This window comes from Erpetoichthys calabaricus, chromosome 4 (genome assembly GCF_900747795.2).
Source record: "Erpetoichthys calabaricus chromosome 4, fErpCal1.3, whole genome shotgun sequence".
Classification (NCBI taxonomy): domain Eukaryota; kingdom Metazoa; phylum Chordata; class Cladistia; order Polypteriformes; family Polypteridae; genus Erpetoichthys; species Erpetoichthys calabaricus.
The window spans coordinates 33,562,419-33,575,726 of NC_041397.2; the positions used below are offsets into that span (position 1 = coordinate 33,562,419).

The following is a 13,308-nucleotide window of genomic DNA, read 5'->3' on the forward strand; positions in this document are numbered from 1 at the left end:
TAACTATTCATGGTGGCTCTAAAATCTGTACTAACCCCTACTCTCTAATCTGTTTCTTTTTTCTTTTTCCGCATGCCACCACCATCTACTCAAAGCACCGTGATGTTCCAGCATTGATGGATTAAAAGCCAGAAGTCTGCATAACCATCATCATCTAGTCCTTCCGTGAGAACCCTAAATACAAAAAGGACTATTTCATTTATATTAGGTAGAATGCCCAGAGGGGACTGGGCGGTCTCGTGGCCTGGAACCCCTGCAGATTTTACTTTTTTCTCCAGCCGTCTGGAGTTTTTTTTTTGTTTTTTCTGTCCTCCCTGGCCATCGGACCTTACTCTTATTCTATGTTAATTAATGTTGTCTTATTTTAATTTCTTACTTTGTCTTTTATTTTTCTTTTCTTCATTATGTAAAGCACTTTGAGCTACTTTTTTTGTATGACAATGTGTTATATAAATAAATGTTGTTGTTTGTTTTTGTTTATTATTGGATTCTCTGGTTTGTAACTTTGCATTTGCTTTAAGGTACTGTTTCTTGCTGGTGTTTATTAAATTAATTTGCTTTAAATTAATTAATTGAATAATTTTAATTTTGTATCCTTTTTGTCTTGTCTTTTATTATTATTTTTTTTGCTCCTGGGGAATTTCACTCATAAATCTTTAAATATAAATTAGCCTGGATTTTGGTTGGATCTCCAATTTCTGAACATTTTGGGACTTTTATTATTTAAGAAACTTAGTCCCAATTTGGTCCTGTGCAGGCTGAAAAGCCTGCCTTCTGAGTTTGGGGTCAGGCTGCCTGGGGTAGGGCTTATCCAGTGGGCCCTGACATGATATATGGAAATGTCTGGCCTTTTGTGTGAGTTATTAGAGACTTGTCTCCTTTTTCTGTGCATTGTGTGGAAGTATTTCACAACATTTATGTAAAAACACAATAACAAAAGGCATTTTATGGTCTTAACACTAACAAATCATTAATAAAGTGGTTATCTCTCTGCAATGAGGCATACAGAAATAACTGCATTTCAGTAGCTCAAGTGGGTGATAATAAGTCTCTCAATATTGCAAACAGTATAAAGCTTGTGAATCCTTAATGTTTAATAAAACCAAATGAAGCTCTTATATTCACAAGTAATTTTACCAGCATATCACAAGAACTTAAAATGCCACACTGCCCAGACTCAAATAACCACTTTACTGATGTTGTACAACAGTAATTGTTATTAAGACCAAAAGAAGCCTTTGTGAATTGTGTTACCTAACAGTATGTGACTAATAGATTGATTATAGGCAGTACATAATCTACAGTTTTACCAAATAATTGTTGACTTTATGTGTTATCTGATTAATTTCAGCATTGGTGAGGGCTTTACCTGCACTTTAAATTTAGTAAAGATTAGAATGACAAAGTCCACACTTCTTATATCAGTCAGTAAAAAATCCAGTAGCTGCTCATTTTGTAATATCCAAATTTATGATAATCACACAAAACTCCTCCTAAAATAAAAGTTCACTATTATGTACCTGCAAAGAATAGCTCCTAAGGATGATGACATCAACACAACCCACTATTCCTCCATCATAGAAAAGAGACGATAATGGAAGCACAAAAGGTCGAGGGTCACAGTAAAATCCAAGCTTACAATACCAGCGAGCAGGACGTGTGCTGTTTGCTGAAATCTGAAATTAAAATAACAAACAGTATATAAATAATAAATGTACAGTATGTTGAATTAAATAACTTAAAAACACTGTCATTACACACTATAGTGTTGCTATATGCCCCTGTAATATTCTCTGTTTAATACAACTCCTCACGACAAAATGTGTTTATCTGTGTAAGAATGTCTTTGTGAAAAACTTCTCCACCATTTAGTTTGAATGTAAATTACTATTTCAACTAAAAGTTTAATCTTTCATTCTATTTTTATATTTGAAAAGTCCTTTGTGTGAGGTGCAATTCCGGTTTTCATTGTAGTCGAGTTTACTTAGTGGTTTTCTGTAGAATAAAACTTAGTTATAATGGTATTTACTGACCCCATGTTAACACACCATAAATATGAGTAAATAATACAAACACCATCTGATCTCCAGCAATAACAGTGAGGGAATAGGCAGTGTGATATTGTAGCTAAGGCTTTGGACTACAAATTCTCAGGTTGTGGTTTCAAATACCACTACTGACAGACATTGTGTGACTTTCAGCAAGTCACTTCACCTGCTTGCGCTCCAATTACAAGAAAACAAAATAAAATTTGTCAGGCTAATACAGTGGAGCACTTTAAAAAACTACTAAAAACACATTACTTTAACATGGCCTTCTCATAACTTCACTGTAATTTAATCCTGACACTCTGTATATCCAATTCATTATAATAACTATTCATTCAAAATTTGTACTAACCCCTAATCTCTCTTCTGTTTCCTTTTCCGGTGTCCTATTGGTGGTGGCTTGTGCCACTACCATCTACCCAAAGCACCATGATGTTCCAACAATGATGGATGGATTAAAAGCCAGAAGTCTGTATAACCATCAGCATCAAGTAACTCCGTGAGAACCCTAACTACAAAGAGGACTATTTCATTTATGTTAGGTAGAATGCCCAAAGGGGACTGGGCGGTCTCGTGGCCTGGAACCCCTACAGATTTTATTTTTTTCTCCAGCTTTCTGGAGTTTTTTTTTGTTTTTTCTGTCCACCCTGGCCATCGGACCTTACTCCTTATTATGTTAACTAAGGTTGTCTTATTTTAATTTCTTTTTTGTCTTTTATTCTTTTTTTCTTCATTATGTAAAGCACTTTGAGCTACTTTTTGTATGAAAATGTGCTATATAAATAAATGTTGTTGTTGTTGTTGTTGTAATTGTAGCTCAAATGTTGTAAGTCACATTGGATAAGCGTGTCAGCCAAATAAGTACAAGTAAGTAACACTTCTAGCCATTCTCCGGTTGGCATAAAAGAACAAGATTGACCTTTCACAACCAAATTTGACTTAATGCGACTTAATAAGAATAACTTAACACTGTAGACAATCAATCTTCAGTATCTTTAATCTATCCATACTGTTTCTGTTCCTTAAGTATTTAACAAAGAAGCCAACAACTGACCGGTATGTCAAACCTCTATTCCTATTGTTATTATACACTCTAAAACTTCAGTTAAGCAAGCTTTTAAATAAGTCTATTTTTAGAAATTACACATACTTAATAAATCCAGAAGTAGCATAGTGGCACGAGTTTAGTGCTGTTTTCATATAGCCCCATGGTCATGGATTTCAATTCCATTGTGGTCAATGACTGAGGGTTATTTTAAAGTAATCTAACTTTTCCTTGAAAATTATAAATATACAAAAAGATTAACATTTTTGGTGGCTTAAAATTGTCCCTGTAGGCATGCGAGTCAGTGAGCACAATGTCAGACTGGTGCCCTCTCAAGGTTTTGTTCCTATCTGGTGCTGAATGCTGCAAAGGCAGTCTCTCATTCCTCACAACCCTGAACTGGATTAGGCAGGTTTAGAAAAAGACTATATGGATGCATGGAATGCAAATAATGTAGTGTATTTGTTTCTCTCAGTAAATATAATGTACATCTGAGACAACAGAGAGCTAAGGTGACTGACTGTAGAAATGTATCTTGCATGATCTCACCTTGTTTTGTTCAATAGATTAACACAATAAGCTATGTAATGACCAACAATCATTTTGGCATGACAAATTTAAAGTGTTAGATATTAACATTTATCAACGTAAAATTTTTATCTGGTCAATTTTATTTAGCTTGTGAAAATACAATTTTTGAATATTTGTTTGATTGTTTATAATAAAGGTAAATTTAATTCCTGAATGAACAATGGTCATACACATAAAATGTCTACTGTATAACTCTCAGCATGCAGTTTGTTCATTAGTCTAGCTTAATTAATGGCATAACACAAATAGCCAAGTATATCTAACATGAATAGACATGCACTGTGAGGTGTACCATTATTGCTATTAAAATCATGTTTCTCTCAATTCATTGAGAGTTGTGGCAGAGCATCGGTAAAATGTAGTGATATTTCAAAAATATATAGAACTTCATATTCATTTACAATTCACTTTAAGACTACAGTGCAAAGGTGCAATGCATATACATAATTTTACTTACATCATAATAACCTAGGACAATAAAGTACATTGCATCAAGGAAATGATCTGCCAAAAACCTTAATTTCTCCCGGCCACTAAAAGTCTAACTTGAGCTGAAAGCAATGGTTTACCTTAGCCCTTGCAATTTTATCAAAGAGAGAAAACAGTTAAAAATGGTTAAATTTTAATACAATATTTCAGAAAGATCAAAAGATAAGCCATGAAGACGGCTGAACTATTACATTTCACTTACCTTTAGCATTAGTGATTCTGGTGCTTCAAGTGGTGTGCAGGCATCTTGACAGCCAATTAATTCTGCACCATTTGTTACAATTTTATTTCCAACAGATAGTTTTCCACTTTGCAAAAGTGCTGTTAGACGAGCATCCAAATGAGCCTTAATTAAATACCAGCCATCTGTGACTTCTATTACACCAGTTGGCAACTGCTTTTTCTTGTCAGCAGATGTGGTACTTGTATTGTTCTTTATATTTGGATATGGTTGTGAACCATTTGCTATTATTTTAGAAATGCAAAGTATTAATGTTTTAGCTGGTGAATCATCTCTTTCAGTTATTTTTTTGATTGCAGACCTCTGACATCTGTCAATTTCTACATCATATCTAAAAGTCCGAAAAAACCAAAGTACAAATGAATGGACAAATGAAAACTTATTTCACAGTACAGTGTACAACAAGATCTATATTTATTATAAAATAAATATATTAAATAATTAAGCTTTAATAGTTGTGTATTTTGACAGAATTTGTTCAAGAGCTGTGTGTTACAATATGGCATTGAAACCTTTTACTCAGAGAGGGTACCAAGGGTAGCTAAATATTGTTTCTTAAGAAACTGAAGTACTGTAACTTGCTTTATGTCTAGGCTAAAACTAAACTTAAAATGAAAAATAAATACAATGGAATTAAAGAAAAAGCTCAGGCTTGGAACTGTTTTAAAATTATACTCACCTATATTTCAGCTGAAGCAACACTCTCTCAGGAGTCAAACAGCAGCCCCCAAATACATTGGGGAAAGCAGTTTCCATTGCAGCAAGTTTCCATATAATCAAGCTATAGTGGTTGTAGACCCAATTTTCTGTAATAAGTTTTGGATCGACTCCAGGGGTATCACACAGAGCTCTGACAAATGAAAACCAAATGCAAAAAGAATAATCTAAATGCAAGAGTTTCATACTTAAATACTGTCTGAATTAAAGTGCAGAAAAATATTACTTTATAGTAAACTTATTCTGTGTACTCAAAAATTATCTATATACGTATATACACACACACACACACTTTTTAACTAAAAAAGTAACCTGACTTTCACTATAATGATTCCTTCCTTGGGTTAATCAAGGAAATGTAATCAATAGTTGGATATCTCTGCAATAGGATGATTCAGGAAGGCTTAGCTACATCATTGTTTTTCATTCATAACTTTCCTGAATATGCCACATTATAAAACATTCACATAATAAATCTGCAACTACCTTCTAAACATAATTAAACCAAATAAAACTAGACCCTTTAATAACTTACCACTCTATTGAAATAAATATATGACAGATAGCACCATCAAAAAAGGATGGGAAAATGAATAAACATAATCATTAACAATGCTGAAATCTTACAAGCCCCCCCCCCCAAAAAAAGCTTGCAAAACTACAGTTAAACATATGTAACAGTACCATACAATATCTTTTTAACCAAACAAAATAAAATGATGTAGTTTTGTTCACCAGCTAAACAACTTGCATATTCTGCTGAGCACAGAAAGGTTCCTTGGTCTGCATTGTGTATGTGGATTATCTGAAAGCATAAGAAGAAGGCTTCTTACTACATGTTTTATGTTTATGTTTAAATGTTGGGAGGTGGGGTTTCAAAGGTGCAGCATGCGGTGTCCTGTTAGTTATAAGGGTGTCTTTCTCTTTGTTCCATTCCTGCACCCTTGCTATGCACTCTGTCTCTGTAGCTGAAAGCAGCAGCACAGCAGACTCAAAGGGTCTATAATGCAGCTCATGACATGACATTGATTCTGCCCGTCTCAGTTTGTGTTTTAGCCCTTTGGCTTTATTTTAACTGCGAAAAGGAGTAAAATAGAAAAGGGAAAAAAGCAAAATGAACTAATATAGTGGTCTTTGGTGAGCTTTATTGAACTAGATAAGACCTATTTACACAATGAACAGTACACCAGTTCTTAGTTTTCACATGTGCGCTCAATTTCCATTATAGCAAATGTTACCAAATAATTTTTAATAGTTTAAAATTCTCACATATTACATAGTAAACTGTATGTATATACTGTAAGTACTTGTAAATAGCACACAATATTTCAGGTTATAACAGACCAGTTTGTACAAATTCTAACAGTCAATCTTGTAAGCATCTCTCTAGAAAAAAACTGCCAATTTATTGCTGTTGTCCATGAAAATGTTGTGTTCTGACACCTTTTCCTTTCACTACATGTACACTGATGCTGGCTCATGTGGTCTGAGCTGGACCCTATTTTTAAGTGGAAAGCTTATGATTTATTTGCATTGGGCTTCCACTGACACCATGAGCCTGGTACTGATGCATACACCAGATCAGATTCAGACTCAGAATCAGACGTGTCACTCTCTACTTCAAACTCAATGTCTGACCCCAGCCCCCAACACCACATATTATTTTGGCTGTGCCTCATCTGAGGCATGCCAGCTACTGAAATCAAGCTGTGAACTTGTATATACACTCAAGAGATATTATCAGAGAATCACTGTACTATCACTGTAAGAAATATAATAATTTAATTAAAAGGATGGATCAGAAAGCAGAATGAAAGCCATTTTATTAAAAAGTGAATTGTACTGTAGCCATATTTTACATTAAATATCTACTTGAAACCATGTTGTTTTGAGTTCCTCAATTCAAAATGGATTCAAATCCTGTGTACAGTACAGATTTCCACTTGTGCAACTAGGGAGCAAGTTTAAAAGAAGGTTGGTCATAAGAACTTAAGATATGTTCCTATTAGCTTAAAGAACTGAAGCTACCTCTGAACACTTTTCCCTTCCCATGACTTTTTTTCTCCCATCAAAAAATTGATTTTTCTCCCATCTTATTTTTTTCTTTATCCATGTCACTTAGAGCAGAGGTCCCCAACCCCCGGTCCGCGGCCCACTACCGGGCCGCAGCCGTCTGACAGCCGGGCCGCGAGAGAACTGCCGGCAACGCAGACTCACTCGGACTTTTCAGAGCGCTTGGCGGGCAGGGCTTTGCAGCGGCACAGGGAGAGGAGAGAGACCGAGGTGAGAGAGTATTACAACAAAGTATTTTTATGGTCCCGACAGTTTCCCCATATGACATGAGTCTATAGAAATCGCGTTACTACGAAGTACATTCAGCAGATGCTTTCATTACAACGAAGTGACCTTGAAATGCTTGAACAAATCACCCACAGAGCAGTTAGATCTGTGGTCGCAGCTCAGTTGTGCACGTTTGCACAATGATCCCCAAACAGAAACATTGTAAAAAAAAATCTCTTTCTTCGTACTGTTTTTTTTTTTTTTTTTGCTGTTTTTGCTGTCTGTGGTTTTCAGTGATACCTTTTGCTTATTGCTTGTCAACATTTGAAAAACATCCATTGGAATTTAACTCATTGTCACCCTCCTATAGAAATGGCAGACACGAAAAAAAGATAGCAGTGTTAATGTTTGTGATGTGCAATCTGTTGGAATGGCAAATGCAAAGCATATGTCTTTGTTATATGCAAAAAAAGAAGAAAAATCTTGGGTTGCAAACGTATGCGAACTGCTTAATAACTTAATAATAATAGAAACGTTATGTAAATTGTGTATAAAACTGACCCCCCCCCCAACCGGTCCATGGAAAAAATTTGCATCTAATACAGTGGTCCTTGCTGTCAAAAAGGTTGGGGACCACTGACTTAGAGGGTCCCATATGTTAGTCAAGCAGATAAAATATGGTTTATTTTCCATCTGACTTTGTCTTCCAACCAGCTACAATAAAAATACTGTGTATAAATAGGAAAATATTTTTTTTACCTGTAAAATTCTTCCTTTCCTGCAGTTCCACTGTCATCAGAAATTAACCATCCACCATCAGCCAGCTGTGCCCCATGAGAAGTCAGTACTGCATCTTTGCTAAAGTAGTCCGTAAACTTAAATCTAAATGATGCAGCATATTTGTAGTATGCATGTATCGTAGGCCTTCTAACTCCAAATGTATAGAGCTATAAAAAAAAAAGTAAAATAATAACATCAAATGATAAAAACCAGACTGTTATTTTCTTATCCTCAAAACATTTCAGCTAAATGTGTTTGCTATCACTTCTGTTTCATGAAACAGCAGCTGCACACATCCACATATTAACTGGCACCAGCCAAGATGTTTTACTTGGTATAAATACCTTCATATACAACTTTGTAAGATCTATAATACAGTATTTAATCAAATTAACAGAAGCGTCCCTCTTACCATAAATAGTTTGTTTCAATGTGTTGAAATAAATTAAGATTAAGCATCTTAATTATGCAAGAATTCTACTTGACAAAAGGAAGTACTGTAGCATCTAATAAGTAGTTTCCTTATATAAAAACAGTAAGCATAATAAACTGTACTCAATTATGCTTGGCTGCACTAAAACCACCTCAAACCAAACACATTCCTGCCTTTACTCTGATAAGTTTTAATTGGTGAATATAGCTAACAAGCATCATTTTAAAATAACAACCTGTTGAGGGGAGTAAAACCGGGGCAACTGATTATTCACAAATGAAAGGAAGGAAATCTTAGAAGTCAGCGATGTTTTAGAAAGGAAAAGGTGCCCTGGCTGTGGTTTAACATTCTGACGTTTTTTCTTCCTTATCCTCATATCTTGCATATCCCTTGCACAAGAAAGATTAGCAAGGTTTTCTTCCCAATCTGTGAATTCAAAAAAGCATAAAAAAATGATCAGTGAAACAAGTATACATTTTAAGTCTTCATTCAGAATTTCAGGGTTTGGATAATAAGTCAACTTCCAGAATATTACAAAAATTTTCCTTTCATTTTTTCAAAAATAAAACAAAAAAAAAACAAACAAGGATTTGTGTTATATTAAAAATTATGCATTTTCAACAACCTTTATTCAAATAATGACTGTATTTATATTATTTAATAGTAGACTATAAGCTAGTGATGCACCGATATGGAAATTCTGGGAGATACCGATAACCAATATGTTTTTGTCCATCTTTGCCAATACCGATAACCGATGACAGATATATTTTTTCTTATTCAGGTATGAATGTTTTAGGTATGCTGAAAATATATTGTGCAGTATCAAAGAAACAACAGTAGCATGTGAAATAGAGATTAACTTTTTATTAACTTGCTGAATTTTATGCTCTTCTTTGCTATATAAGCAGCCAGTACTTTATGCGGGGGAAAAAGAGCAAGGTATGGCTCATTTCTATAGAAAAAATACTCCAGGTCATGTACAAAAATCTGCTTAACATACACATTCTGAGTAACTTAAGCACATCAAGACACCATGCTATTACATAACATGGCATCGGGTATATTAACAAAAAAATGAAAGTGTATTCTTTGTGCTATCATCAGACATATATTACTTTAAGTAAAACTAAAATAAAGGGTACAATGAGGCCAGTAACCCTGGGCTTAAGTTGGCTTCTTTAAAAGAACAAATGGTAGGTTTTTTCTTAACAAGAAGAAGCATTTATTCCTTTTCATCTGCAAGCCTGTTTGTCATTTACTATATTTGACACAGCTGAAAAAAGGCGTTCACTGTCTACACTGGTACAGTGCCGATAGGTTCTTGATCGCTGCCTTGGCCAAGGTTGGGAAACGGGCTGCATTGCTTTTCCAATACTGGAGGGGCACAGTTATTTCTGGGGATAGGGGGATTGCTGAGATAGTTATTCAGCTGAAAAAAAAAGTTTACAAATGTTTACCTATATTATAATAAAAAAATAAATAATTATTAGGTTGACCAGATTTGTGGTAAAGAAAAACAGGACAACCACCTGTACCAACCACCGCCATTAATAAAAACTTGTGACGTTGAAAGCTTGATGTATAATGATTTGGGTCATATAAAGGGCATTTTGTATAAAGTGTGATGTGGATGCATTTTTAAGAGATACAGCACAAGCTGTTCCAAAATGAAACACTTTGTAACGCAGGTGTGCCTTGAAATGTTGAGAGACTGCTGTACATTTCAGGGTGGTTTTCTCTTAAAGTAATGCTTACATTAAAACTGGAATAAATCTTGTCTTAAAATCTTTTGCAGTTTAGACACAGGAGACGCATCTTTCACAAGGTACAAAGCATGAAGCTGCATTCTACCATGCAGGCGAACATGTTCCTGCTTTTTGCTAAGTGCCCACTAAATTAAATTCCTCCACTAATTTTCCACAGTGACTCGACTATTCACAATGGAAAAACCCACAAACTGCACTGCTGCAATGACAGTTTTGTAGGCAATCTGGCAAACATAAATTGTAAAAACCTGACGAAAAAAGCGAGGTGATGCCGTTAACGTGTTCCTTTTCTTCTCCGCACTCTTAAGTTTTACACGGTCCCAGCAAGCTGCCTCACAGTGCTAACTGAGTTTCCGGTAAATGCAGGATGATACTGATTGGATATTTGGAAGCTGCAGTGTATGGTTTGTGTTTAAAAGAAATTAAACCCGTAACTGTTTTTTTTCCCCCCATTTGGGAAATCTGGTCAACCCAATTAGTATGATTATTGTTAATTTTATTATCCTGTTATTTTACCTCGGCAGCAGTTGAATGTGGTTTTGCCGCCACATATGAATTTTCTTCAAGAATTTCTGCATACATCTCCAGCAATGAAGCAGCAAAATCTCTGAGTGCAAATCTTTTTCTCTTGTGGTTTGCTGTTGCTTTCACCATCTCCTTCACCAGCTGACATCTCGACCAGTTGTTTCTAAGTGCTTCTTGCGCTTGTTTTTGGTATCTTGGTCAAAAAAATCAGTTGATAGATAATATAGTGGCTCTGAGAATACACTACCGAAGCGTTTTGTGACAGCCTCCAACAGTGTGGTTTGTCGCCGTCTGAACTACGAAATCTGTCTTGACACACTTTTTAAGCAGACGTGTAAGCGCTACAACAGACAGAATCACGTCCGCAATTGTAGATGAATGCACGCTTATGTCTTTAGTAAGTTGCTCAAATGGCTCAAGTAGAGTAATCGCGTTTTCCACAAGTCTCCACTGATGCACCGTGAGAAAGGCAGGAAGCTCGTATTCAGCACCATACGCAGCAAGAGTGCGCTTCTGATCCACAAGACTTTTCAGCATATAATACGTGCTGTTCCAACGAGTAGGGACGTCCTGCTGAAGCATTCTTGTTGAAGTACCAAGGTCTGTTTGTATTTCTCTCAGCCACAAAATAGCAAGCTGTGAGTGCTTAAAATGAGTAACTATTCACCTCCCAATGGCAACACAGTCGGAGACGCATCTCTGGCTCAATAAGCCTTCATTTACAGCAAGCTGCAAAGTGTGAGCCATGCAGCTTAAACTTTTAATGAGGAATTGTTCTGTTCTGTGTACTGTATTGTATTGTATTGACCCCCTTCTTTTGACACCCACTGCACGCCCAACCTACCTGGAAAGGGGTCTCTCTTTGAACTGCCTTTCCCAAGGTTTCTTCCATTTTTTCCCTACAAGGTTTTTTTGGGAGTTTTTCCTTGTCTTCTTAGAGAGTCATGGCTGGGGGGCTGTCAAGAGGCAGGGCCTGTTAAAGCCCATTGCGGCACTTCCTGTGTGATTTTGGGCTATACAAAAATAAACTGTATTGTATTGTATTGTATTGTAATGCCGCTTTCTTCCATAGCTTTTGCCATATTGCGAGTGTTGTCATGAAGCACAATGTGCACATTACTTTTTGAAATTTTCCACTTCGCTAACATGGAATCACTGCGATAAAAGTTGCAGAATGAGAACCAGAGAATTCTGTAGCATGCAACACCACTCTTTTTGACTCAAAATTGTCGTCAATCTACTGTGCCGTTAGACTCAACATGCTCATGGGCTGACCTCTGAGCTCTACACATCTGTAGTGAAGCTAATGCTAGTGGCATTGTTTCTTAAAAGCTCATGGATATGAGTAGCAATCACATCATATAATGCAGGCAGTGAGACATCTGCAAAGTATCGCCGGCTTGGAAGAATGTACCGAGGTTCTAAATGATGTAGTAACTAGGGAATCCATTCCCGGTAATCGGGAGCCCGGGATTCCCGGACATTTTTCATTCCCGGGAATGAAACTGCTGTAATTCCTGGGGAAACGTGAACGGCCAAGCTCGCATATATAGCGTGTAAAAGTGTAAAAATTGATCAAGAAATAACAGAGTTACAGCTGAAAATAATTAAAGTGGCACCATTGCTGCAGCTTGCACTTCATCAGACAACAGCTTTGAACAGCAACTTGAAATTGCAATGCGTCAATCTGTTGTATCCGCATTATCTGTGCCAAGAAACTTGCCATCACAGAATGATGACAAGAAACTGGATGCATCAGTAAAAGCTGAAATGACGGTGTTTCAGCGCAATGGCAAGCGCGGGCATTGTTTAGAACAAGTGTATCAGTATCTGATGATTGTGCCGCCTACTTCAGTGGAGGCAGAGCATGCTTTCTCAGCGGCTGGCGTACTTCTGCACGAAGGTGAGCTCTCGCATGGACGACCACACGCTGGGCACGTTGATAATAATAATTCATTACATTTATATAGCGCTTTTCTCAGTACTCAAAGCGCTATCCACGCAGGGAGGAACCGGGAAGCAAACCAACAATCTTCCAAAGTCTCCTTACTGCAAAGCAGCAGAACTACCACAGTACCACCTGTGAGGACGTTATGTTTTCTACGCTCTTATTACCACAACTAAAGACACATGTACTTATATGACAGCATGAACTGCTTGTAGATAAGGTTAGTCTTTTATTTGTGTCAATATATTGAAGTAGTTTTATTAAAAATAAGTGTCGGTCATTCTAAAACTGTTCACATGTGAGATGCCTGTGCACTGTGTCATACCTGGGATTCCTGGGAATGAAATGCGGGATTCCTGAATTCCCGGGAATGGATAAACCCATCCGGGAATGGATTCCCTAGTAGTAACCAACGAAATCCCTCGTCCTCAACTAGGGAAAA

General features: G+C 36.4%; 1 protein-coding gene across 1 annotated transcript in view; it reads right to left on the reverse strand.

Annotated features, from left to right (window-relative positions):
• Positions 1-13,308, reverse strand: part of brca2 (BRCA2 DNA repair associated) — a 74,123-nt gene that overhangs the window by 34,057 nt on the left and 26,758 nt on the right. Inside the window, 5 exon segments of the mRNA XM_028800759.2 lie at positions 1,521-1,676; positions 4,376-4,745; positions 5,094-5,264; positions 8,171-8,358; positions 8,860-9,050. Coding sequence (XP_028656592.2) covers positions 1,521-1,676; positions 4,376-4,745; positions 5,094-5,264; positions 8,171-8,358; positions 8,860-9,050 — 1,076 coding nt within the window.